Consider the following 26,300-nt stretch of genomic DNA (forward strand, 5'->3'; position numbering starts at 1 on the left):
TAGAAACCAAGTGATTTTAATAAAACAATTTATTTTTATCAAAATACCAAGTTTTACGGTCTGCGAAAATCCATAAATCAGGTTCAGGAGTCGGTTACGTATGGGGAAGGATTAGCACCCCAACAAGAACCCAAAAAATGGTACCTAGTTGATTACCCTATATTTAGAATTGGAAATTTTAAGTTCGAACTTTATTTAATTTAAAAATCATTACGGATGCAAAGCTAAAAAGAGTATTTGTTTATTAAGGCCAATATCATTCGCCCCTAGAACAAATTTGGGAGATCAACTATTGTGACCAGACATTGTCTTAATTTTAGAAATCATGATGTTATCTTGAAAAGGATGTCGACCTATTTCGGGAATCACCAGTAGTTACCCTCTGAGCATATTTGCGGGAGATATACCATTAATTCCCTTATAAGTGAATATTGCCTTAGGTTTGAAAATAAAATACAATCAGACAAATTGTTATTCATCCTAATTAAGCTAAGGGTAAATTAAGGTTTTTTCTAGCTTAAAGCGTCAAATTATGAATATTAAGAAACTTAGAAGCTCAAACCTAAAAATATAGGCTGTAATATTAACCCTATTTGATTTTTATATTAGTTATTGAATCGAATAGCCGAGATGGTCCCTTGAGCATTTAGGTGAGGGCCAACTCGAATTATTCCCTAAATTAAAAGAATAGTTTGAAATCTAATCTAAAATAGAGGTTAAATTTAAATTAATTTTAAGATTCGAATAATTAAATTGGAACCTCGAGAAAAAATGAGGACCAATTAAGAATTCTCCTAATTCAAGGACTAAATCTAAAATAAAAGTAATATAGATGGTGACTAAAATATTAAAACATAAATCAAAACAAGTTCAATTTAAAAGACAAATGACCTAACAAGGGCTAAGTTAAAAGGAATTTAAAATTGAAGGCCAAAATAAAAAAAAACATTTAACGAATATAAAAGGACTAAATTGCATAAACATTAAATTACCAAGCTAAAAAAGAAAATATGTTAGACATACAATAAAGGCTAAATTAAACAAAATTGAAATTTAAAAGGCTAAATCTAAATAAAATAAAAAATAGTTTAGGGACTAAAATACAAAAACACTTGGAAACTAAAGGAACTAAAAGGTAATTATACATTTTTATTTAAGCCTAAAATAACTTGTTTAACTAGAAAAGGAAAAATTACAAAATCAGTCCACATAAATTAAAATAAAATTAAAAGGTCACTACACATTACCGAAATGTAAAATCACACCTAACTTATAGAGACTAAAAAATAATTTTACCAAAAAAATATAACATGCATAAAAATGGAAAAATCACAAAAACAGTCCTTACATGTAACTAACATGAAAAAAAATACGTAAAGTAGGGGGACTAAATAGTAATTAAACCAAAAATTACAAAGTATAAACATAAATGGGTAAATTATGAAAAAGGTCCTTGTAAGTGGCTATTTTGTAAAAACATGGGTAAGTTAGGGGGACCTAAGTATAATTTCCCTTAACTTATTTTATAAATACTAACCTTTGATTTTTTTTCATTTGAAACAAAACACAAAAAACAAAAACAAAAACAAAAAAATGGACAAAAACTCTCCCATTTCTCATCGGTCAGCCCACTATCGGCCACCCTAAACCCCTCCTGCCACTATCCGATCACCGCACACAATGATTGAAAAACCCAAAATGACCCTAAAGACTAAAAAATGAGATCTATCCACCTAGGGCCTTGTTTAGGGCTAAAAATGGCCAAAAAAGGGCCCATAAACTACCCGAAACCCCTCGACTTCCCCAGACTCTGGCAACCCGAAGACGCTTCTCCTCGACTCAAAGGTAAACACTAAAAACACTCTCTATTTATTGCTTTGTTTGAAAACCAGAAAAAAAGTTTTTGTTACCCCTGGGAAAACTAAAAACACTTTCTATTGATATTCGATTCTTGCAAAAGAAAAAAAAGAAAAAAAGATTGATTAATACTCAAAAATAAAAAAAAACAATAACCTTGAGATTGTTTATTACTTCGAATGGGTGAAGAACCGAGAGTTTACAAGATTTTGGTTTGGGATTTTTATACCCATTTACAGAGGAAAAAAAATGAAATGATTGCTTTATCTTTTGATTGTTGTTTCTGCAGGAGTGGTGCAGAGTGCTGGTGGAAGTGGCATGTTGGAGCTGCCTTCGGGTATTGGGGCAGAGAAATGTGGCCACTGATTGGGGTGTTTGGGTGGCTACCCTAGGGGTTAGAGTTAGATTCGGGTCGGATCGGGGTCTGGTTGGGTTTTCGGTCTGGAGGCCCGGTTTGTGTTTTGTATGGGGTTTGATTTTATTATATTTTTGGTCTGGGCTTGAGGCCCGGTTGTAAATTAAGATAAAAAATGACAATCACAAGTTGAGATTAAAAATACCCTTTTTCAAAGCTTATTGGGATCACCACAAGCCCAAATCAAACCCGTTTGGGTCTAAAGCTTCATAAACTAAGGAAATTTTATCTTAAGACCCAAACGAATAAACCTAAAACTCATAACCCGTATTTTGGGGCGTTATAGTCTTGATACCAACCTATGGGTTTCGAAACCAAGATCCATTTTCAATACTCTTATAATGAGTATCGATATTATCTATATAAAACTCCATTGTTTTCTTTCCTCTCATACGAACAGTATCGGTATTGTTCTTTTAGTACTGATACTCATGCTCAAAATTACCCTGTTTGGGCACGAAATTAATGCTCAAACTCACCCAAAATATTCTATTGAGGTTTCCATACATTATTAAAGTTTTATGTGATATCAAGGGTCATAATAAGGGCTTTAAAACATGCTTAAACGCCAAAACATGAAATGTTCCATGATATGCCATATCATGCTTCATAACTCAACTCTCTAGCTATAAGATATTTAAATGACTCACAAATGGTATGATGAAGTTGTGAATGTGTTACCTTTATGTCTTAGCTGCTGGAAACTAATATGAATCAACCAAGGATCAATTTCTCTTTTCCTCTAGCTTTTGAGCTCTCCCCCACTTCCTTCACTAATAAAAGCAAGAAAATGAATTACTAACTCAACTAGGTGTTTGGGTTGACGTTAAGAACACTTCCTATAACTTGATTACACTAAAATAAGCTAGAATCACTTGATTCTCTTAAACCTTCCTAAAATCCTTTTTGGATCCTATGACTAAAAAACTTGAAATGTAGGGCTTAAATTGAAGCTTGAATGATGAATATTAATAATTTTACTTTTGTTAAACTAAACTTGAAATTCTTAAAGCTTTCATCTTTGCACAACTTTAGAGAGGAAAAAGAAGAAGAAAAGAGGAAGAGTGCTTGGTGAGAAAATAGGTAGGGGCCAACGTGATATCACCCTTAATTAAGGGTTTTTAGCTTTTGAAATGAACAACGAGTTAATTACACTTTTAGTCTTCATCTTTTTACTTTAATAATAAAATCATCCCAATCCTCTATCAATTGGGCCAAACTCAAGCCCAAATTTTAAATCAACTTGGTCAAGCTATACTATAATTCTATTGAGCTCGATTTCTAAGTCTCGGGTTAGCTCGAACTACTAACCTGGGATTTGGGGCGTTACAATTTTCCTGATAAATGTAAGAGATTGTCTGACTAAATAGTAAGAAGTCTCATGTTTCTTGTAATGTCTAGAGTGTTAGTAATAATACTATTGTAAAATAACATAATTAATATTGATTATCATAAATAATAGGATAAACTACGTGTTTAGTATCTAAACTATCAATTTAGCCCACTTTAGCATCTAAACTTTCATTTTTTTTTAAAAAATCACACCTAACGTTTACTTTTTGTTTTATTTTAGTACCTTGTCATTAAAAACTTAACTACACCTACTCTTTGATGTTGGTTAACCATTCATTTTATACATCCTTAGTGCACAATAATACTTAAGCTACAGGGCCAACCATATATTATTTAGGCAGCATAACCGACCATATATCAATAATACGGCAGAGCTGACCATATAATAAAACTAATACAATTGCACTAAGAACTTAAAAACAACTAAAGCTTAACCGAGAAGCTAAAGAGAAAAGAACATTTTATTGATACAAAATACAATTACATTATTACTCACTTATTTCATTACTTGTTTCTTTTTTACCTTTAAGCTCTTTTTCTCTAGCTCACACTTTTGACACTCTTTTTCTATTTTTTCACTCTTACTATAATGGTAAAATTCATTTTTTTCATTCTTACTATAATGGTAAAACTCACCTTTTTTCACTCTTACTATAATGGTAAAACTCACCTTTTTTTTTAAAGATGGTAAAACTTACCCTTATTTATATTGACCATTTGATTATTAACGCATGTAAACATCTTAGTCATTTAACAATATAAATTAATATTTAGATTCTTCTAATAGATAATTCTAAATTTAATATTAAATATTATAAATATCAAGATTTTTTTATGAATACTTCTACACATCTATAATTTTCATATTATTCTAGAGTATGTATATTAAATGACCTAGAATTTACATTGTACTTTAACACTTATCAATTTAGACATACATTCTGCGAGAAAAAGGGTAATGTGTATTCAAATTTGAGTTAAATGTGTTGTAGTCACCAGCTCTTTCCAATTTGTTGAAAGGAAAATTAAATATTCTTTTTTTCTCTAAATTAGAGAAGTACTTGGGAAGGAAGTCAAGTAGGATGAAGGTTAATGATATTAAATAGTTGAAATCATTTGATTGATTATTGATTATGTTAAAAGAATATTATTATAACACATTAAAAATTTATGTTGACACAAATTTAAATCATTTTGATATTTAAATAATTGATACTATAAAGTAAGTAATATTTTGAATAACTGAATATATTGGAGAGTTATCTCGTTTAGAACTAACATAATGATGTCAAAACCGAATAACTAATAATCGAAAAGACTGATAAATGGAGGTTCCTTAAGGGACAATTAGGAATTCATTAATAATAGTTAGTATTTGCCGTAAATGAATCGAGTCGGATTCGAGTATTATTGAGTTTGACCGGCTCGAAAAGTTTAAAGTTGGGCACAACTTGATTTGAAAACTCATGAGTTTAAAATTGTTAAACTCGATTTGAACTCGAAATTAAAAATTAAAGTTTGACACTTAAAATTTTCAAGCTCAACTCCAGCTTGAAATATTCTCAGACTTAGCCTGATTGAAGCTCAAACTTAATTTGATTCAAGCTCGAACTCAAGTTCGAACATGAACATTAATTACATGAAAGCTTTATATTGTATTTTTTTAAAAATAACATATAAATATTAATATTATTAATAATTTAATTTATTTTTAAATTTATAAAAGCTGATGGTTAAATTTTAAATTGTGTGATAATTTTATAATTTTTTTATAGTCAAGGGATTCAATAAATTTACTCTATAATTCAGGGATCATTTATTTATTTTTACCCGTGATTTTATTAGGATTTAGGTCATGGGAGGAGCGTGTAAAACTACTGTTTTAGATTTTAGTATACTTAAAGAATAAATATTACGAATTCGAATGCAATTCAAACAATCTTAAACTAGGACAGCGTCTCTGCTCCCAAATAAATAAACCCGTTGGGTTTTACCCGACTCGAAATTCTTGATGGAAGATGATAGTGCCGTTGGCGTTGGCGGTGGCGGTGAGCCCTCGAGAGTGGTCGCACCGAAGGTGATGAAGGCTGGTGACCGCCAGGTTTTCACGGTTGAGCTCCGGCCAGGAGAGACAACGTTTGTTTCGTGGAGGAAGCTTGCCAAAGACGCCAACCGAACCCATGGATCTTCCCCCGCTGCCGCTACTGCATCTCTGGTGGCGGCGTCAGCACCCAAGCCGCCGCCGAATGCCCATCCTAACCTCCATTCTCGCATCGCTCCAGTTAGAACCGCCTATTCAACCCCAATTTTACTTTTATAATTTATGTCCTTTATTTTAAATGTTCTTAATAGGCATCATGGCTCTAACTTTGACTTAGTAGTTTTGTGGTAAATTATTTAATAAATTGCCCTTGAATTTTATGGTATATTTGAATGCGATTGTATTGCTTGTCTGCATAGAAACCATTGGAAACTGGAAGAAAACCTGGTAACTGCTTTTAGTATCGTCTGACTGCTTAGAAAATATGGGAAAGTGGAAGAAAATCTGGTAATTGCTTTTTTGTCCCTTTTTACCTGTTCTTAATCATGTTTGACGTTATTCAGGGAGAAACAGCTGAACAAGAAGCGAAAGATGAGCCAGCCCCAAATCGTTTCAGTGCTGTTATTGAGAAGATTGAACGTCTTTACATGGTATTGCATGTTCTATTGTGTTTGCTAGAATTGTGAGTTTCACTTTTAATATGATAATGTGAAATTTTTTTTCAGGGTAAAGATAGCAGTGACGAGGAAGAACTGGATGAAACTCCAGATGATGATCAGTATGATACAGAAGACTCTTTTATTGATGATGCAGAGCTGGTAAGTACTAAATTTTATTACTTCTAGTTTTAAGCAACTGTAGTTTGTGCTATTCTTATCATAACAAGGGGTGTGGAATGTATTTTTATTGTTTTATAACATTGATTCGTTGGTCGTTATGCAGGATGAGTATTTTGAAGTTGATAATTCAGCAATAAAACATGATGGATTCTTTGTTAATAGGGGAAAGTTGGAAAGAATGTGAGTTTCTTTTAACTGTTTTCGTTCGTCTTCTTGTTCACCGATTGGTGACAGCTTTTGTAATGATCCTGTTTAGATGCCTATAAATATGCATCCTATGGCATACCAGGAACAACCATACACCATACATCCCTTATTGGTTAACGTTTGGTTAATTAATGAGTTATTTTCTCCTAAATAGGCAGAAATTTGGGTTGAAGGTCAAAACAAAATGGGATTCACAGTTCGGCTTTCAACTTTGGTTCCTGATATCACAAATGTTACTATTTTAGTGGTTGTCAAGGACCCCTTGCCCCTTTTATATCATATTTATTTTATGTTTCTTTATAATTGGAATATAGGTGAAGCATTATTTTACCTTACCAAATTCTAGCCTTTTACTGTTGAAAGTTCATTCTTAGTGGATTTCTTCTAAGTTCCCTTCCCTGATTTGTTTTGCTTCTTTTCCTTATTTTTTCAAGAAATGAACCTCCTGTGGTACCTAATGAACGGCCCAAGAAAAGGCAAAGAAAAGAAGCTGCAAAACTTACCACTGAGAGCGGCAATGGTCATTTGTTAAATAAACATGTGAAGGCAGCAAAGATGATGTCAGGGAGGGCTGAACCATCTCCTCTAAAGAATAATTCTAAATGTTCTCAGAATTTGACTGCATTAGAAGAAAAATACAGGGATGTAAAAGGTCAGAATCAATCATCAGTCTCTGGTGTTCCTTCCAAAAAGAAGTCTTCTGTGACAAGACTGGCATTGGATACTTTTTCAAATTTGAATGATCCAAATGGTGGCACTTCTTTACCTTTGGCGGATGTCATGGATATTGAAAGCTTAAATATGGGATTTCTGCAGTCAGAAAGTGTTGTCGGTAACAACTTGAAAGATGTAACTGGATCCTCTGATGTTTTGCATAAGAAATACCATGATAAAAGTGCTGTCACTCAATCCAAACCTCAACATGGAAAACTAAGAAGCAATGTTGATAAGCTTGAACAATCGGTTAGAACAAGAGAAAACAATGGCATTCTTGAATTGCCAGACATTAATGTTTCTGAAGGCATACATGCTGTGCGTACAGCAGTAAGTTATTATATTTAATCTTAAACTTCTGTTTTAATCATTTGTTCCATTTCTCAAACTTTCCATTGGCTGTTTTTTGTTAGTCGTGATTAGTAGCTGCCCAACCTAGTTAAGAGTTTTGAAACTAAGACAGTTTATGTTAGTGACAACCTATAATATCTGAAACACTAGGAATTAAGTAGCTTTATGTGTATGCATTACAGTAATAGAAGTCTCTAATATAGACACACGTGATATCTATTCAACAGAAAGATATTAGTATATACAGAGACAATAGAAACAGTTCTGAGTTAATTTGTTCTAGTCCCTCAAATTTATTTTTAATGTGTGTGGACTACTGGAAACACCCTGGAACGTTCAGATATGCCTTAAACTTCTCTTTGTGAGTGTGTGCACATCTGTGTGTTTTGCAAGAGACTAAAGTAGAAGGCTAGAAGCTACGTGTTTTTTCCAAATTATTTTCCATCAGAGAGACACGAGAAATTAGTTTTGCATTAGATATTAACGCTTTCATATTGAACTTGGTTTTATGTGCAATATGCCTTGCAGAAATCTTCACATATGATGAAAAAGGATGGTTCTACTCTTAGGCCCAAAAGTTTCGTGCTTGAAAAGGCCATTAGAGAGCTAGAGAAGATAGTTGCAGAAGGTAAGTGTATACGAGTCTTGTTCAATATAACCATGAATAATTCCTTCTAATGTAATATTGTTTTTCCTTCATGTCTAAAATTTCACAGCTAGGCCGCCTGCTATGGAAAATCAAGAGGGTGATGCAATTAAGAGGAGATTGCCTAAAGAAATAAAGCTCAAGCTTTCTAAAGTTGCTAGATTAGCGGTATGGGACTGTTTTTCACATTTTTATGTCTTGTAAAGTAACTCATTTTCAGATTGTCATTTTTTTCCCAATGGCGTGATGCCTTCAGGATAGATTTAAGTTTTACCAATTTCATTTTGATATTTGTGGCAGGCAAGCCAGGGGAAAGTTTCCACGGAGTTACTGAATCGCCTGATGAGCATCCTTGGTCATTTAATACAGCTAAGAACCCTTAAGGTATCAGGCACCTACAATTTTTCAGTCACGATTCAAGAATTTTGCACTTAATCAAGTTCATAAAGGGCTTGGAATATTATCATTTGTTGCATGTCAACATACCAATAACACTCAAATCTAGAATATTTTCTGTTAAATCTCCCTTTCTACTGACATAGCTGTTGCTTTTAATTCATGTGATGTAGTTTCTTTTATTTTGATGAAGAAACTTTTCCTTGTATTGGACTACTTGTGACCTTTGGAACTGCAATTATGGTGGCTCTCAAATGTTAGTGCATATATTTTGGTTCTTGAATCGTGCAAATAAATTTGCGTGATCTTGAAGCATATTTTTGCTTGTCGTTAAAATCCAAGTTCTGTATGGAACCTATTTTAGAGCAATACTGCCTGAGAGATTATTTGTTGGTTGTCAAATATGTGACGAAGTTTTCTGGCTTTTGGAAGAGTTCCCATGCTTTATCATCTTCATGATTTGAAATGCAGCACTGGTAAAAGAATTAATGAACCGAGACTGTGTTAACATTTTGTGCATTGCTTTTCTTATATATTTTATTTATGAAAGATTAGACCTGATTTTTGCTCTCAATATTCATTTCCGATAAATTCGTTAAATCAAATTGGGTCATCTTTCTCAATTACTCATTTGCGAATTTGGGACAATATTTTGGATGCAGAGGAACCTCAAAATCATGATTAATATGGATGTGTCACCAACAGCAAAGCAAGAAAAAGCTGCTAGATTTCAACTGATCAAGAAGGAAGTCTCTGAGATGATAAAAGCGAGACTTTCTTCTTTTGAGACAAAGGTTTGTTTTACTCTCTCCCCCCTCACCCCTTGTTATTCTGTTTTTTTTTTTTTTTACTTTCTCTTAGTTTTTCCCAACTCAACAAACTTTATCTTTTTGCCTCCTCATTGTGATGAAATATAGCTTTTACTCGGCTTTGCTTAAGATTAAAAGCAAAAAAAAAAAAAATCCCTACACTGTTCCGCATAGAGCCTGCACCCACATTCTCACCCTATGCTATTGTACTTCATTTTGTATGCTTATTTCCCTGTGAATTTTCTCTAGATACTTCGTTGTTGATTCCATGACTATTCTTCTCTCTCCTATCTAGTATATAAAGGTCATGGAATTTCATCTTGCTCATAACAAGTACTCTATATTATCTATGGAAATTGGTATATTTTTTAATGAAAAAATGCATATTTCCCAGATATTGGAACAGCAACCCAGAGCTTCTGATGATTTTCAAGAACTTGGTTCTGAAGAAAGAGTTTTCAGAAAAAAAATTAGCATGGACGCACCATTGGAGAACAAGATTTGTGAACTTTATGACCTCCATGTCGATGTATTCGCATGTCCCATATTTACAAATTCATCTTTGTTGGGAAAATCTTATTCATATTTATCTTATCTTCACTTTTCTATCGTTTATCTGCTGCAGGGATTAGATGAAGATGCTGGTCCACAAATCAGAAAGCTTTATGTAGAGGTTAGGCACTAATCAATTCTTTCTCTACGAACTCACACCTTCAATTAACAATGAAAGACAAAATTTGTAATGAATTCTTATTCTTCTGTCTTTCCCTACTTCCCCTTTCTTTTTTCTTTTGTACCCTTCACTTGAACGACTACGCCATCTTCCCCTTCGATCACATTTATACCTAAAAGATGCCTTCAATTTCTCGTTGCTCAACAGAATTCATAGATTTTATCCTACATTGTCACTATTGTTCTTTTTCAAATAATTTGAATCAATCTTGTGAAGTTATTCAACGCATTTCCTGTGTTAACCTTAAATGGATCTCTCGTTATTTAATTTGATCATTTTCCTTTTGCTTTTAGTTGGTGATAAAGCTATATTGGTTATTGTTCTTTATGCTTGGTTATGGTTCTACGTTGTCCGATATATTATATCATCTTACATTCAGAGTACATCTTTGAACAGCTTGCACAGCTGTGGCCAAATGGTATGATGGACAACCATGAGATTAAGCGTTCAATTTGTAGGGCAAAGGAAAGACGGAGAGCAAGGTACAATAGACGTAAGGTATGTACTCTTCTCAGCATTTCACCATTGTTATGATACCACATTTTTATCATTGTTTATATGTTTCCAAATTAAGTGGCAAGTCTTATGCAGACTGAATGCAATCCATCACGAAAAGTTTTAGCTTCGAAGTTTTGTTAGGCTTGGCTATTGAGAATCTTTCTTTTCCAAACATTTAGTTCAACCTAGCCCTTGTTTGCAGTTATTCTTAGGGTTTCAGATTCAGATGAACCAGAAGTTTTGATTGCCATTTTCGACGGATCTCCGATTTATTGATTGTTGATACCATTCTCATCAGATTGATTGACGTTTGCTTATTTGTGTTCTTCTTTGTCTTCTTTAAAGGATCAGGAGAAAATCAAGATGAAAAAGATGTTGGAACCAGGGGTGGAGGAGGGCGTTCGAGAGGACTCTGCCTCAAGTGCACATTCACAGCACACACAGGAGAGGTCGGCTGGTGATCCCGGTACTCGAGCTTTACTTTCAACTAACAAGTCACTTTCAAACACAACAGCAGCTGCCGTCCGGGTTCCGAGTCCCTCGACAAATGATTGCAGTTTCGACGGACTAAAACAGGATAAGTTAAAGGGAATCTCAAGCAGTGCCATGGATGATGAAATCAAGATGGCGGATGCTTCACTGCCAAAGAAAAAGGTAAAAAGGAAGCCGGAAAAGCATGAGTTGGGTGAATCACATTTCCAGCCCGAAAAGTTAGCTCCGCAACAGGACATCAATGACCAGCACAAGTCCGTCAAACAGCCGATGAATCTTCCTTTGAAATCAAAGGTTCCGACGACTGCTCTAAGTTCCGAGCACTAGAGTTAACATCATAAACACTCAATTCTTAGCGTTTTAGTTTTTTTTTTATTTACTTTCTGGAGAGCTTCATTGTTTCTTCCATTTTTGTAAATAAATGTTCTTCACTAACTCGTGTTGAGTAGGAGATAGCGAAAAGTTTGTACGGCAAGTATAATTTTCTAGGCTTAGTCAGCTTTTCTTTCAGCTTGAACAATTTTAGTTATATATATATATAATTAACGGATTAAATCCGATTGAGTACAGCAGTAATTCATTATGAGGATATCTTTTTAATCTAACATATTTTATTTATAATGTCAAGATTCGGATCTTTAATCATATTTAGATGATTTAATATTTCATCCTACTGATAACTTTATGATTTTAATGATACGAAGCTTGCAACTTTTATTAATTTAAATTTTCATTTTTTATTACACCCATATTTAATTTCCCATTAAACCAAAATTAATTTGTATTAAATAAGTTTCAAATTTTTCTAACAGAAATATTTTCGTTTGAAATAAGATTTATTTGAATTATGTCGGTTAATTGGTACCAAATAATTTTAAAGAAATAATTAATACTTTTATAAATATTTTATTTTTATATAATTTCTAAATAAAATATTATACATTATTATTTAATCAAACATGAAATTTTTAAATATAAATCAATTATCATTTCTTAAAATACAAGATTTTATACATGTGTTTATACTATTATTGAGCCCATCAGTTTAACCATATCTATTATCAAATTTAGAATCTGAAATATCAACTATTCCTTTAATTTACAAAACCAACTGGGACAAGAGGAAAACGGCGTTTAGTTGGATGGAATCCCTTGAAATTGGTGGGAATTGGAATCTAATTCTACCACTTTCTCATGTTTGGTTCAAGTTTTTCAAGGGAATTGGAATCCATGATGGAATTCAATTCCATCAAATGAGGGAAAGTGAATTTCATCCAAAAATGAATGAAATTCAATTTCCTTGTTGGAGGGAATTGAAATTTGACCATACTACCTTCATCAATCCTTTGGTAACTTATTCATATATTGAATAAAAATATTATTTTATTATTTCGGGTCGGGTTTCTAATTCATATATTCGGGTCGGGTCGGGTTTTTTAAATGTGATATTCAGGTCGGGTCGGGTTTGGGTTTAGGGTAAAAAAACGGGACCGACCCGAAAATATATATAATTCAGGTCGGGTCGGATTAAGTCACTGTTTTTATTAAATAAAAATATTTTTTTATTATTTCGGGTCGGGTCGGGTTGGATTTCTAATTCATATATTCGGGTCGAGTCGGATGAAACTTTATTTTGTTCGGGTCGGGTCGGGTTTTTTAAGTGTGATATTTGGGTCGAGTTTTTTAAGTGTGATATTTGGGTCGAGTCGAGTCGGGTTTTTTTAAGTGTGATATTCGGGTAGGGTCGGCTCAGGTTCGGGTTTAGGGTGAAAAAAATCGGACCAACCCGAAAATATATATAATTCGGGTCGGGTCGGATTAAGTCACTGTTTGTATTAAATAAAAATAATTTTTTATTATTTTGGGTCGGGTCGGATTTCTAATTCATATATTCGGGTCGGGTCGGGTCGGATGAAACTTTATTTTGTTCGGGTCGGGACGGGTTTTTTTAAGTGTGATATTCGGGTCGGGGTCGGGTTTAGGGTGAAAAAATCGGACCGACCCAAAAATATATATAATTCGGGTCAGGTCGGATTAAGTCACTGTTTGTATTAAATAAAAATAATTTTTTATTATTTCGGGTCGGGTCGGATTTCTAATTCATATATTTGAGTCGGGTCGGATGAAACTTTATTTTGTTCGGGTCGGGTCGGGTGTTTTAAGTGTGATATTCGGGTCGAGTCGGGTCAGGTTTTTTAAGTGTGATATTCGGGTCAGGTCGGTCGGGTTCGGGTTTAGGGTGAAAAAAACTAGACCGACCTGAAAAAAAATATAATTTTACCTTATATATTCAGGAATAATTACAATAATACCTCTCTATATATAATTTTTTTCAATTAAGTCAATGTTTTTATTGAATAAAAATAATTTTTTTTATTATTTTGAGTCGTGTCGGGTCGAGTTTCTAATTCATATATTGAATAAAAATAGTTTTTGGTATATTTTTTGGTAACTAATTAACATACTCCGATTGGAATGTATCGAAATATTGCTCTATCTTTTGGTAACTTATTAACATATTTTGATTGAGATGATTTTAACTTATAATGTTTATTAACATAATTTTTATAATTTATTAAAATGAATAATCAATCAATAAAATAAAAATTTAATATTTTTTAATTTTTTATAATATATTACTACATGTAAGTTGTAAAATAAACTAAAATAAAGCAAAAAAAATAAGAATGGCAATTCTGTCATTTTACATTACTGAAATCAAATTCATCTGACATGTCTGCGAACCAAACAGAATATGGAATTGGATTCCAATTCCATTTCCTGCCAACCAAACAGAATATGGAATTTGATTCCAATTCTTACAGATTCTAATTCCTTCACAGATTTCAATTCCCTCGTAAACATTCCAGTGAACCAAACGCCACCTGAGAAGTTATAACCTACGGCACCCTTAATATACGGTTAAAAAAATGGTATCGGTTTTGTTATTATTTAAATAAGAAAACCGGTAAAAAATTACTTAAAACATTATTATTTCTACCTAAAACATCAATGTTTTTTAACATTTCCGGTAAAATACCCAACAATAACAAAATCGGTAAAAAAATAATAAAACCGATAACACTTTATCGGTTTTGTTAAGAAACCCGGTAAAATGCACAATAATAACAAAACCGGTAGAAATAATAATGTTTCTGGTAATTTTTTACCAATTTTATTATTTAAATAATAACAAAATCGGTAGCACAATTTTTTAGTTGTATAATAAGGTGCCGCACGTGATCATTTCCCCATACATATGGATTTATATGATTCGCAGTTTTTAAATAAAGTAATAAAATACTCAAACATAGCACCGCTCTCTAGGTTTCTTCTACCGTTTTTTTTCTTTTAGGATTTGTATAGTTTTCTATAGATCAAATTAATTTTTTTCTTTAATTTTATTTAGTCGATTGTGATATTAGTTTTGATATTAGTCGCCGATTGACGGTTCTATTTTTTTCTAGTTTTTAATAAGAATAATTTTATCTTTGAGGTACGTTTTTTTCTATCTTTGTGACATATTTTTTGTCTTGTTTCTCGGTCGTTTGGTCGTTTCTTTTTATTTTATGTTTTTTAGGGTTGGAATTGACAATACTACGACTGATTAAGATAACATGTATTTATATTATTGCTGATCTCTCTGCTCTTGACCCTCATATTGAATTTTGATATACAATTTTAGAGTTGTGGATTGTTTCTCACGATGCTCGGCTCTAATTTTTTGTTCTTGACGGTCTTTCAATAGCTTAATTCTCTTTTATGGTTTGTTTGTCAATACAGTCAGATTTATTTGTATTTATTTATCGTTCGAGTCTTTTGATTGACTTATTAACCTTTACCATGTATAGTTACTGTATAATATAAAATGACTAGTTTCTTGTTTCGATGTTATAAAAAAATTTGAATTATATATTTAGTTTACAATGTTAGTTGTAAACTCTTATTATAATTTTGAATATTTTCACATTTTAATAAGATTAACTATTTCTATAAAAAAAATATTCAAACATATATAACAATTTATTAGATTCATGTAGGTGGAAAGTTACTCAATAATAATAACAACAAAATAATCAATAAATCTAGATTTATATACCATAATTCCATTTTTTTTAATTTTATTTCTTTTCATTGTTTAAAATTGAAGAAAAATGATTCTTCTTTCATAGATTTGGTTTTCTGGTCCATGTTTTCCACTTTCTATTTTTAATGATAAAGTTAAATTAAAAATATATTTTTTTATTTAAAAATATTTTGAATCTATTTAATTTAAATGATCCATGAACTTATAACTCGTGGTTACTCAAATAATATTTTATTAATATTTTTAATGTACTTAATATATGTTAGTTAATATGATGATCTTGTAGAATATATTTTAGAAAAAATAATCCCCAAATAATTTGAGGGGAAAATATTAAAAAATTTAGAATTTGTTTGGTTCTAGAAAATATTTTCTTTTTTTGCTTTATGTTTTTATTTCTAGAAAATAGTTTTCATTTTCAGTTTTTTAAAAATTAGAAATGTTTGGTTAATATAAATGAAAACTTAAAATCAAAAATAAAAATTGTGAAAATATGTTTAGTATCTAATTTTTTAAAGTAAAACTGAATAAATAACTATTAAATAATTAAATTAAAATATAATTATTAAAAAAATTCATTATATAAATTTAAGTTATGCAAAAACAATAAAATTGATAAAAAAAAAATCTATAACACAAAAAAGCTATTTAATTTTTTGACCAACTTAATCAAACCGTCAAGACTATTACATGACAATTCACAAAAGTTTACATAATAATCTACAATATTGATGTGACAGTACATTATGGATAATGATGTGATAAATGAGTTTAATTGATTTTTTTAAGTTTGATGGCATTATTAATATTTTAGAAAGTTTGAGGACTTATTTGATTTTTTTTAAATTAAGTATTATTTAAATTTAAAATATAAATAATTATTAAGACATTTAATACCCTAAATATAAAAATGCTAAAAAAATTAAATAATTTAAAAAATAGTTTAAGAAGCACATTGAGAGTAAAAAAGTTTAGGGACCAATTGATTTTTTTTTCAAAAGTTTGAGGGTTCTAGGATAAAAATATTATTGCTAGAAGGATTTGAACATGTGTAATTTAAATTAAAAATTCTAAATTTTGTATTTCAAAATTTTTTAAATTTCTAAAATAAAATTAAAATACTGAAAATATCATATGGGTTACCGATATCTGGTATTCACTCCATAATCCGGTTAACATAGTCTATATATTTACTCACTTAGCTAGAGAAGAACTTCAACATCTCTCTGTATTGGTGTAGTTTTCTGCACAAAGGTCATCTGCACCGCCGTCTATGGGAACATTGATTTCAGGGCTTGCTAACAGCTAAATCCCAGACAAGAAACCGTTAGGCTGACGAGAAACCTTGATCACCTCCCCTGATAGTTAGTACACCTGCAAGTTGAGATCAGTGTTGACTGATTCAGCATTTCATCCATGGTTGGTATGAAACTGAACAAAACAGAAAAACAAACGATAACCACGAGCAAATCTCATCTCCGTTGTTGGTTATCATCTACATGCATAGGTCTTGAAGCCAATCTGTCGAACATCTACTTCAACATTATCTCCTGCTAGTTCCTGCAAATCAGTTATACCAATGACAGAAAAAAATGCTCAATACTTAGAATAAAGTGTGCTCAAAGGTTTTCTCCATCCTAGCAGAGCCTACTTCTCAGGCAAACAAAGACTAATTAGTCAAGCCTTTGTTCTAACCTGTGCCTTGATGGTTCGGTCCCAACTACCCGTAAAAAGCCATTTTCCGTCCAAGCTAACAGCGAAAATGGCTCCATTGTGTATTTGCATTGATTTCCGAAGCACATCGTCCCCCTAAACTGGAAAGAAGCATGAAGAATGGAAATGATCTTATTACCAAACTCGAGAGAAAAAGGAAAGGAGGGGGCTGAAAAGAACAGCTTATCGGCATCCAGCCTTTTCAAATGGACAGGAGAAGCTAATAGCAACATGACATTTCAAGTTTATACCATGTAATGATAAGCTATCATTCGGATAGTGTGTCATCAATTCATTTACATGAAAACAGTAAACAAATCAATTTTGTGAATCAATTGTGCAATGGAAGAGACTCTGCTTCAATTATCAAAAAACAAATCAATGATACTTGCCACCCAGGCCTTGAACTACCCACCCCCATTAACAAAAGGAAACCTTGTAATGTGGACAATAAGTAACTATACTTGGACAAGAAACAATGTCCTTGCAACAGCGAGCGCGAAGTTAGTTTTTTTTCTTTTAGCAAATGCGAGAAAAGGTGACAAAGTTACCATAGATTAGATGAACTTATGCTAGTAAAGTTTCTAAATATAGAAGCCATAACACAATAAGAACCTTTTCCACCATTTGGGCAGGAGATGTTCCTTTAGGTTTCATCGGTAGCAAGGGGATTTCCCCTTTAACCATTGCTTGGTACTGAAACAATTAGGCCCTGATGCTAAAAAATTAATAAAGATAGCACTAATAAAAAAGATGCATTTAACTTTCGGCAATACCTTGCAATTTCTTCTATAACAAAATTTAGGCAGCAGTCAAATGTCCTGAACTTGAAACAGCATATACAATATAAAAGAAGAGAAAATAACCTCAGTGACCAAAAATCCCATATAATATACGATTTTAACCAACTTTTTCCGGATTTGCCAAAATAACCAACAAAATCGCAATGCGATCGCTAATTCGCAACGCGATCTCCATTATCGCAAATCAGTTTCCAGATTCGCAACGCGATTATTACTATCGCAATGCGATTTTCCAATTTCACGTTGCGATTTTTCCAATTCGCAATGTGAATAAGTAAATCGCAATGCGAATTTGGAAAATCGCAATGCGATACTGACTAACGCAACGCGATAATACAAAATCGCAACGCGATACTGACTTTCGCAACGCGATACTGACTTTCGCAACGAGATAATACATAATCGCAATGCGATTTTCAAAGCGCCATTAATATCGCAAAGCGTATTTTATTTTCAAATTCCAAACACGAATATTAATATATTGGAACACTGAACCGTCCACAGTATATCCCGTAATCGCAACTCATAACCTAAAACCTAAAATCACAACTCAGTCCCATCTCTATCTCTCACTCTCTCACCCATCTCCGACGAAATCCATCCCCATCTCCGGCGAAATCCGTCTATCTCCATCTCTCAGAGCCACCCTCACAATCAGAAATGGAAAATCAACCAAATCAACCACCGAGGGTTAGTTTTTTAATTATTTTCTTTTTGAAATTTTTACATTATTATTAGGTTTTTCATATTGAAATTGATGATAAGTTTACTGGTAATTTCAATAATAGATTAACCATTTCACTTAGATTCCTTATTAAATCAACCGAGAATCGCAACGCGATTGTCATTTTCGTGTTGCGATTTTCATTTTCAGAAACTATTATTCTTCTGCAAATTGAAACTTGAATGAATTGCATTACTTCAACCAAAAAACAAAGACAAATAAGAAATTCACAATGTTGCAAATTTAAGTTTGAAGAATAAACTACTACTCTTTATGTTTATTATTGTTTTTGGTATATCTTCACAGTGTAGTTTTTGGTATATCTAACTTAGTATGTTTATTGTTTTTGTAGAACTTTTATTCGGCTCAATTGACCTTAAGAAATAAAGTCAGCCTGGCCAAAACAATTGCGTCGAAGCTTTCACCTGCACAAAGAAAAATGTTTGAGGATACTTGCTTCGGGCCATGGTTGAAAGTACAACATCCCGGTGGAGATGCGATGTTGACACACCTGTTTCTTCAAACCATGACTAGGGATCTACCAGATACTATACAACGTCGTGATGAAGAGATATAGTTTGATTTTCCACCGGCGTATACGTGTTTTGGGCGGGAGGAGTTTTGCTTAATCACCGGTCTACGCTTCGGACACGATGATGTAGGTCGGTACACTAGACACATTACCCGCCCATCATGGTTATCCCGGGTTTTTCCTGAGCTGGAGAGGCCGAATCTACACCTAGAAGACCTGACGAGATTATTGAATAAGAAAGATAGTTTTACTCGGATGGATGACGTCGATGTTGTCCGAGTATGCCTTCTAATACTTTTGCATGCCGGCTTTTTAGGCAGAGAGGCTAGACAACCTATTCCGAATGATCTAATCAAATTGGTAGAAGACCTAAATGCGTGGAACCTGTTTCCGTGGGGCTCGTATTTATGGAAAGCTACATGGAATAAGTTATCGTCTGCCTTGGATGATCGAAAAAGTTTGCATGGCGATGGTTCCAAATACACTTTGACAGGCTTTATTTGGGCCTTTAAGGTAAGAATTTTTATATAATGTTTCCAAAATTATAAGTAATTATTTAACAATTACTAATGTTTGTTATTATATTGTTTGTAGATTTGGATATTTGAGGCCTTTCCCGCCATGAAGACATATGCAATAAAAACTTCAAATGATATTCCCAGGGCTATTTTCTGGAAGAAGAAACGGACCTTGCAATGGGAAGATTTACTATGGTATACGATAATAAATAATGTAAGTTAACATAAATACTACCATATGTTTATAAACAAGTTATTACTAGTACACGTTTAACTTTGTTTGAGCTTTTATATTGTTAGGAGGCCAACACTCCATTACAGAGGCTGACACCCACGGAAGCTGCGCTTGCCACTGATTGGTGGCAAGCTAGTAAGCGTTTTTTTGATGGCACGGATGATGAGCAGCCTCCACTTCGGAAGCCATCATCTCACCCAGAGCTATCACCTCACCCAGAGCCATCACCTGATCGACCCGACTATACACCTCCACAACGACAGCCATCACCTATTCTGTCACATCATCGAGCCTCTTCTCCACCATCACCGCAAGATAGGCGAGCGTGAAGTTAGTTTTTTTTCTTTTAGCAAATGTGAGAAAAGGTGACAAAGTTACCATAGATTAGATGAACTTATGCTAGTAAAGTTTCTAAATATAGAAGCCATAACACAATAAGAACCTTTTCCACCATTTGGGCAGGAGATGTTCCTTTAGGTTTCATCGGTAGCAAGGGGATTTCCCCTTTAACCATTGCTTGGTACTGAAACAATTAGGCCCTGATGCTAAAAAATTAATAAAGATAGCACTAATAAAAATGATGCATTTAACTTTCGGCAATACCTTGCAATTTCTTCTATAACAAAATTTAGGCAGCAGTCAAATGTCCTGAACTTGAAACAGCATATACTGAAGACATAAGAAATTGTACCTCCTACAGCTAATCCGGAAACCCGATCAAGATAGCCTTGCAAATCTTTTGATTTAATGCTTCCCTCAGCGAGACCGTTAACCATGTCCGTTGCACCGTTTGTTTCATTTCCTTGTGTCTCTTCTTTTTCCTGTTTTTACAGGTCTTTCCCCAGACATCAGACACAATTTTCCCACAACCAAACATCGTTCTCCATTCTCATCATAACTTGCTCCATCCAATTTCACCAATTTATCGGATTGCAGTTTAATAACTAGCTCTCTAATACATTTCCATACATCTCTCACCAGTGAACGATGCTCGGGATCAAGATCCAAGCATTTACATAGAACCTGTTGCAAAGGCACACATTCTGACCCAAATTTAGTTCCGAACAAAGAAATAACTTTCTCCATGAAACTTGTATAGACACTCAAACAATCAATTTCACTATTCTCACTTCCTTTCACAATAATATGGCACATATAATCAACCAACTCGTCACTAAAAACATCCCCATTGACAATCCTAAGCAGAATACAACTTAACAACCAAGCATCCGAGCTATATCTTATTGAATATCTTGTGCTACCACGCTCTAACCCGATACCCTTTTTATCTAAAAGCTTAAGCAACACGTCAGGGCTAACAAATACATCCCTTCTCAACAAATCTTAAAACAAAATACCAATTTCTTCATCAATAATCTTTTTACCACTAAAACCAACATTTACAGCATCTTGCATTCCCCTTCCAGTCAATAACAACTCATTCAAATCAATATATATATGCCCGAAATCATAGGCAAACAAAGCTTAACAACCAGCAATCAACCCTTCTCGATGCAAAGAAACGACGGCGTCACATATTACCATACCGATCATTGCGAAATTAAAAACCCCATCTTTGTCAAAACTACCCAAGTTCTTATCCAAAACACTTCCCAATTTCTGCTTCTCACTTACTAAATATAAAACTCCATCCCAAGATCACCCCACAAACCCAAAATTCTACAACTTTGCTTAGTAAATGCTCTTAAAACTAAACCCAATTATTCTCTTTCATCCTCTTTCATTTCACGCATGCAATCCATAACTTTAACGAGATACCCAGCATTAAACACGGAGCCATCCTCCCCACCAGTTGAAAAATACCCAACGGGATAAAGACTCACTTTGTTTCTCTCAACGGCGTCATCACGGAGGAGGTAGTTTTTCCAGTTGGAGTAAAACTTGTCGGACCAAGATCGGGGGAGGAAAGGGACACGGGAGACATTTTTCGGTTCGTTGTCGGGTTTTCGGGGATTTTCAGAGGCGGGGATGAGTCTAAGGAGGTCGATGTTTTTTGGGAGAGTCGTCGGACATTCCGTCGGGTACTTGACGAGAACCGTACAGGCGGGGCATCGGATTGCTCCGACGGGATCGTGCACGCGCCGTCATACGGTTGCAAGCAGACCGGACACTCCGGTAATTCCTGCGACGCCTCCATCACCGCCGGACAGAAGAAGAAGAAAAAGAAGAAGTTTCTCGTCCTCTTGAAACGCCGTACCCTCCAGAAAAACTCGTTTCACTTTGACTATCTTCTGACATTTTTACCCCTATAGTTTCCAAATAATACCAAAATCACTCTCCTTTTTAACTGTAGATTCTAGCATGGCATCGTCCATGTCCATGTGAACATAGGTTGAAGAACTCTAGTCTTGCAACTCTAAAATACCGTGCGTGTAAGCTATGTTACTATGAAATGAGTACAGTTGAGTATATCACTATATTATTAAAAAAAAATAATTGAATAATTAATGTTAAATTAAAATATTTATTATCTTATATTCATTCTAATTAATAAAAAAATAAAAAATATTATATTATATTCATATATGCTTCGTAAGATCTATCTCGTGTATAAACCTTTTAGATAATTCTTTATTTGGTGAAAGCTGATCGAAACAAAGATCTAGCGAGACTCCAAGAGTTCCTTCTGCAGAAGCAACACGACCTCCCTCGGTGGTTCTTGGAAAATCATAGTACCTACAGGAGCGCCACGTTCCATGACCGCCAACTTATCTGCCACACCATTCTGCTTTCTTCGAATGTGCGAGACTTTAAAAGTCCAATCTCGATCACGTGACTCTTGGATGGCAGTGACCAATGAATTACCAATCAACGCATCCGACATGTTACTGAATATATGAGCCACTTCAATGTTATCCGTCTCTAGCTCCACTAGTCTGAAACCCAATCTCCAAGCATACATTAGGATATCATGAGCTGCCCAAAGTTCAGCTGTGATAACTGAACATCTGCCTAGACTTCGAGTGTAGCCGAACAACCATTCTCCTTCATGGTTCCGAAGGGTACCCCCAGAAGCAGCGTTGCTTCCAGCCTGACGAACCGCTTCATCAGAATTGGCTTTAACCCAAACAATAGGGGGAACGTCTCCACTTTAATGGGTTGTGGACGGGTTGCAATCTTGATCTATCTTCACACTCGTTCGCTCTCACTATCTCAGTAACAAGGCCATCGCACCGAGTAAGAAACCTTCCTTTTCCACATACTCGGGATCGAAAATTACCTGACATCTGTATTTCTAAAGCTGCCAGCAATATATAGCAAAATTAGTAGGCCAGTTCTCAAATTCTGAAACAAAGTTACTTGGCATCAGGGCCGATCCCGACTATTTTTAAATTTGGGATAAAAATTAAAAAATAGCCCCTAATATAAAAAAATTAAGAAATATCTAATAGAAATATTTTATTAGATTTTTTAAAATTAAAAAATAGAAATTCATTACAATATAAAAGATGTCAAAAAATATATTTAAGAATACAAATATTATAAAAAAAATATTGCATTCGAATATTTTTATGCACAACTATTGATGATAGTGTCAACATCAATGATTTCCAACATATTTTTCTCAATACATAACATAGATTTTAAAATGAAAGAATGATCTTATTTAGAATTTGAAAATATATAAAATTAAAAGAAAAAATTTGAAAACGTGATATACCTAGAATTTTAAGACCAATCTTCAATATTATTCAAGCACCATAATTGATAATAAACTATTGTGACTTTACGTGTGATAGAAATATGATAAATTAAAAAATGAGAATAATAATTTTCAGATGAATCATGAAACATGAAAGAGAAAAAATGTTAATTATACTTAATTTTTTTCTCTCATTAAGTTTTGAAAAAAAATAACATTAATATTTTTTTCATTGATATGAAAAATCGGGAAATAGATTTGGTGAATTGATAGTGGGAATTTGGAAAGATCAAAATTAAAGAGTTCAATTGATTTTTTTTTAAATTTTGAGAAATAAATATTAAATTAGAATTTTATGGAAGAATAATTTATTAATGTTAATATAAAATTCAATAAAGATAATTGACACCTTAATAAATTCATAGGACCTATTATTTTATTGAGTAAAATATGTATTTAGTGCCTAAATATTAGTTTTGATCTGTTTTAGTACCTAAACTTTAATTTTTTTCAAAACAATACGTAAAGTTTAGTTTTTATTTTATTTTAGTATTCATTCAAATTTTAACATTAAGTTTTAATTTTTTTTGAAATTTTAAGCACTAAAATAAATCAAACTGATAGTTAGGCATTAAACGCGTTAAGTTTTTAACGACTGATACTAAAATGAAATGAAAAATAAAGTTTAAATATGATTTAAAAAAAAATAAAAATTTAGATATTAAAACGGATTAAAACTGATAGTATATGTACTAAATGTATAGATTACTCTATTTTGTTTTAAAAAAATTTAATTTATTATTAGAAAAAAAATAAAAATTATTATACTAAAAGAAATTATTTTGTGGGTCTTGGGCGGGTGCCCCTCCTACCCTTGCCCAGGGCCGGCCCTGCCTGGCGCCTGCAGATTCATCCTTATCCACTTACAATAAGGAAAGCATCTTTGGCCAAAGTCCAGTTGCCTGGTTGCAGCGACGAAGTGTATGATCAGTATCTTCAGCTTGATACCCGCAAACAGTGCAGACAACATCGTTTGAGAGGTGGTGTCTGGTCCGCTCGACGTTAGTAAGCAATCTGTCATGGACTACTAGCCAAAGAACTATTTTGACACACAGCAGGACTGCTAGTTTCCAAATCATATGCATTTAAATTGGATCGGCTCCTCCATCGTATCTGTAATAGCGTTATAGGCAGACTTTGCTGTGAAACGTTTATCATCTATCAACCGCCAGCAGGGAACATCCGGGCTGAGATGGTCATAAGCTAATAAGACCGTCACAATTTTTTGTATAATCTGCGCTGGCAGTATTAATGACATTCTCTCCGGATTCCATGCACCCGAGAGAAGCACTATATCACAAACTGACAACGACATTGGTGATTCATTACCCTTACATGCAAAGACAAGTCTTTCCTCGTTCTCCAACCACTGATTGTACCAGAAATCTGTATTTTTACCATCGCGAATACTCCACCAAATATACTTAGTAAATTCTCTCCAAATGCATTGAAGCCCTTTCCATAATCTGGATCCGTTTGCATTTTCTATTGAGAAAGGAATGGTGCCTTCTCATTTATATTTTGAGCGAACTATTTTCACCCATAGAGATTTGGTTAGGTGACTAGTTAAAATGCAATTTTCATCAAGAAGGCCTTGTTCTAATTTGAGAGGCTCTTTAATCCCATACCTCCATTTGCAATAGGTTGTGTAAGCGTATCCCACTTTACAAGGGATATTGCATTGCTGTTGCTTGCGTCCCAAATGAATCCGGAAATAATTTTCTCCATTTCATCACAGATGCCTTTTGGAAGCTACGAAGACTGCATCACATATCCCGAAATAGCCTGAAGGACCGCCTTCGCCAGGGTGATGCGTCCGGCTAATGTCAAGGATCTTGCAACCCAACCTACTAGTCTTTTGTTCATTCCGTCTAGTAGGTAAGCGTAAGTAGCTTTGGTGACTTTATTATGTAATAAGGGAACCCCAAGATATTTTCCTAAATCTGTAACCTCCTCAAATCCAAATTGATGTGCAACGGCACTTCGGGTTTCACCAGTACAGTTCTTTAAAAAATATATTTGGGTTTTCGTCGGACTAATCCGATGACCAGATACCTTGCAAAAATCATTAAGCACCAGTCTAATTACATTACACTGAGCTAGCTCGGCCTCAACAAATAAGACAAGGTCATCAGCAAAGAAGAGGTGCGATAGACCCGGTCCATTCCTTGACAGGTGAATAGGCTTCCAACCTTCGCTAGAAATTTCATTTGTGATAATCTCTCCATGCAGAGCACAAAATTGTAAGGAGATAGAGGGTCTCCCTCCAAATCCCCCGCGTGATTTGATATCAATTATTATTACTACTACTACTACTATTATTATTATTATTAAATAAAAATATTACTACAAAACAAATTACATGGGGTCATATTGTAATCCCAGGCCCATTACAACAATAACCCAACAACTTGTTTAGAAGCCCAAGATTAGAAGGCCCACAACTCAAGTGTTTTGGGATGAAACCCTAGCTAGGGTTGCCATTCGCCATGGCTTCATCCTCACTGTTGGATCAGATCTGATCCAACGATCTAGATTTGATGGAACTAGGGTTTCACACTAAAATTATTGCCCAGGTCGCCGCCTTCACGCACTCGTTGATCTGTTAATCGT

General features: G+C 33.7%; 1 protein-coding gene and 1 long non-coding RNA gene across 4 annotated transcripts; one reads left to right on the forward strand and one right to left on the reverse strand.

The window, feature by feature from the left end:
• The first annotated feature begins 5,542 nt into the window (after window positions 1-5,542).
• On the forward strand, window positions 5,543-11,865 carry LOC120155801 (ubinuclein-1-like). 2 transcript variants are annotated; one of them, XM_039167265.1, is made up of 13 exons: window positions 5,543-5,906; window positions 6,230-6,316; window positions 6,392-6,484; window positions 6,609-6,685; window positions 7,147-7,756; window positions 8,306-8,405; window positions 8,494-8,591; window positions 8,724-8,807; window positions 9,482-9,613; window positions 10,023-10,157; window positions 10,254-10,301; window positions 10,758-10,859; window positions 11,205-11,865. In XM_039167265.1, the coding sequence occupies exons 1-13, from the start codon at window positions 5,637-5,639 to the stop codon at window positions 11,676-11,678; spliced, it is 2,310 nt and encodes a 769-aa protein (XP_039023196.1). In that variant the 5' UTR covers window positions 5,543-5,636; the 3' UTR covers window positions 11,679-11,865. The 2 variants fall into 2 exon arrangements, with proteins under 2 accessions (XP_039023196.1, XP_039023197.1); XM_039167266.1 differs by lacking the exon at window positions 11,205-11,865 and adding an exon at window positions 11,072-11,114.
• A 4,728-nt stretch (window positions 11,866-16,593) lies between these two features.
• On the reverse strand, window positions 16,594-22,277 carry LOC120155841. Of its 2 annotated transcripts, none has more exons than XR_005519007.1 (3): window positions 20,655-22,277; window positions 17,134-17,252; window positions 16,594-16,998 (listed from the first exon to the last, which is right to left on the reverse strand). It is a non-coding gene; the product is annotated as an uncharacterized LOC120155841 (long non-coding RNA). The 2 variants fall into 2 exon arrangements; XR_005519008.1 differs by lacking the exon at window positions 20,655-22,277 and having other exon boundaries at window positions 16,594-16,812; window positions 16,899-16,998; window positions 17,134-18,061.
• Between the last annotated feature and the right edge of the window lie 4,023 nt (window positions 22,278-26,300).

This window comes from Hibiscus syriacus, unplaced genomic scaffold (assembly GCF_006381635.1).
Source record: "Hibiscus syriacus cultivar Baekdansim isolate YM2019G1 unplaced genomic scaffold, ASM638163v2 tig00111208_pilon, whole genome shotgun sequence".
NCBI lineage: Eukaryota > Viridiplantae > Streptophyta > Magnoliopsida > Malvales > Malvaceae > Hibiscus > Hibiscus syriacus.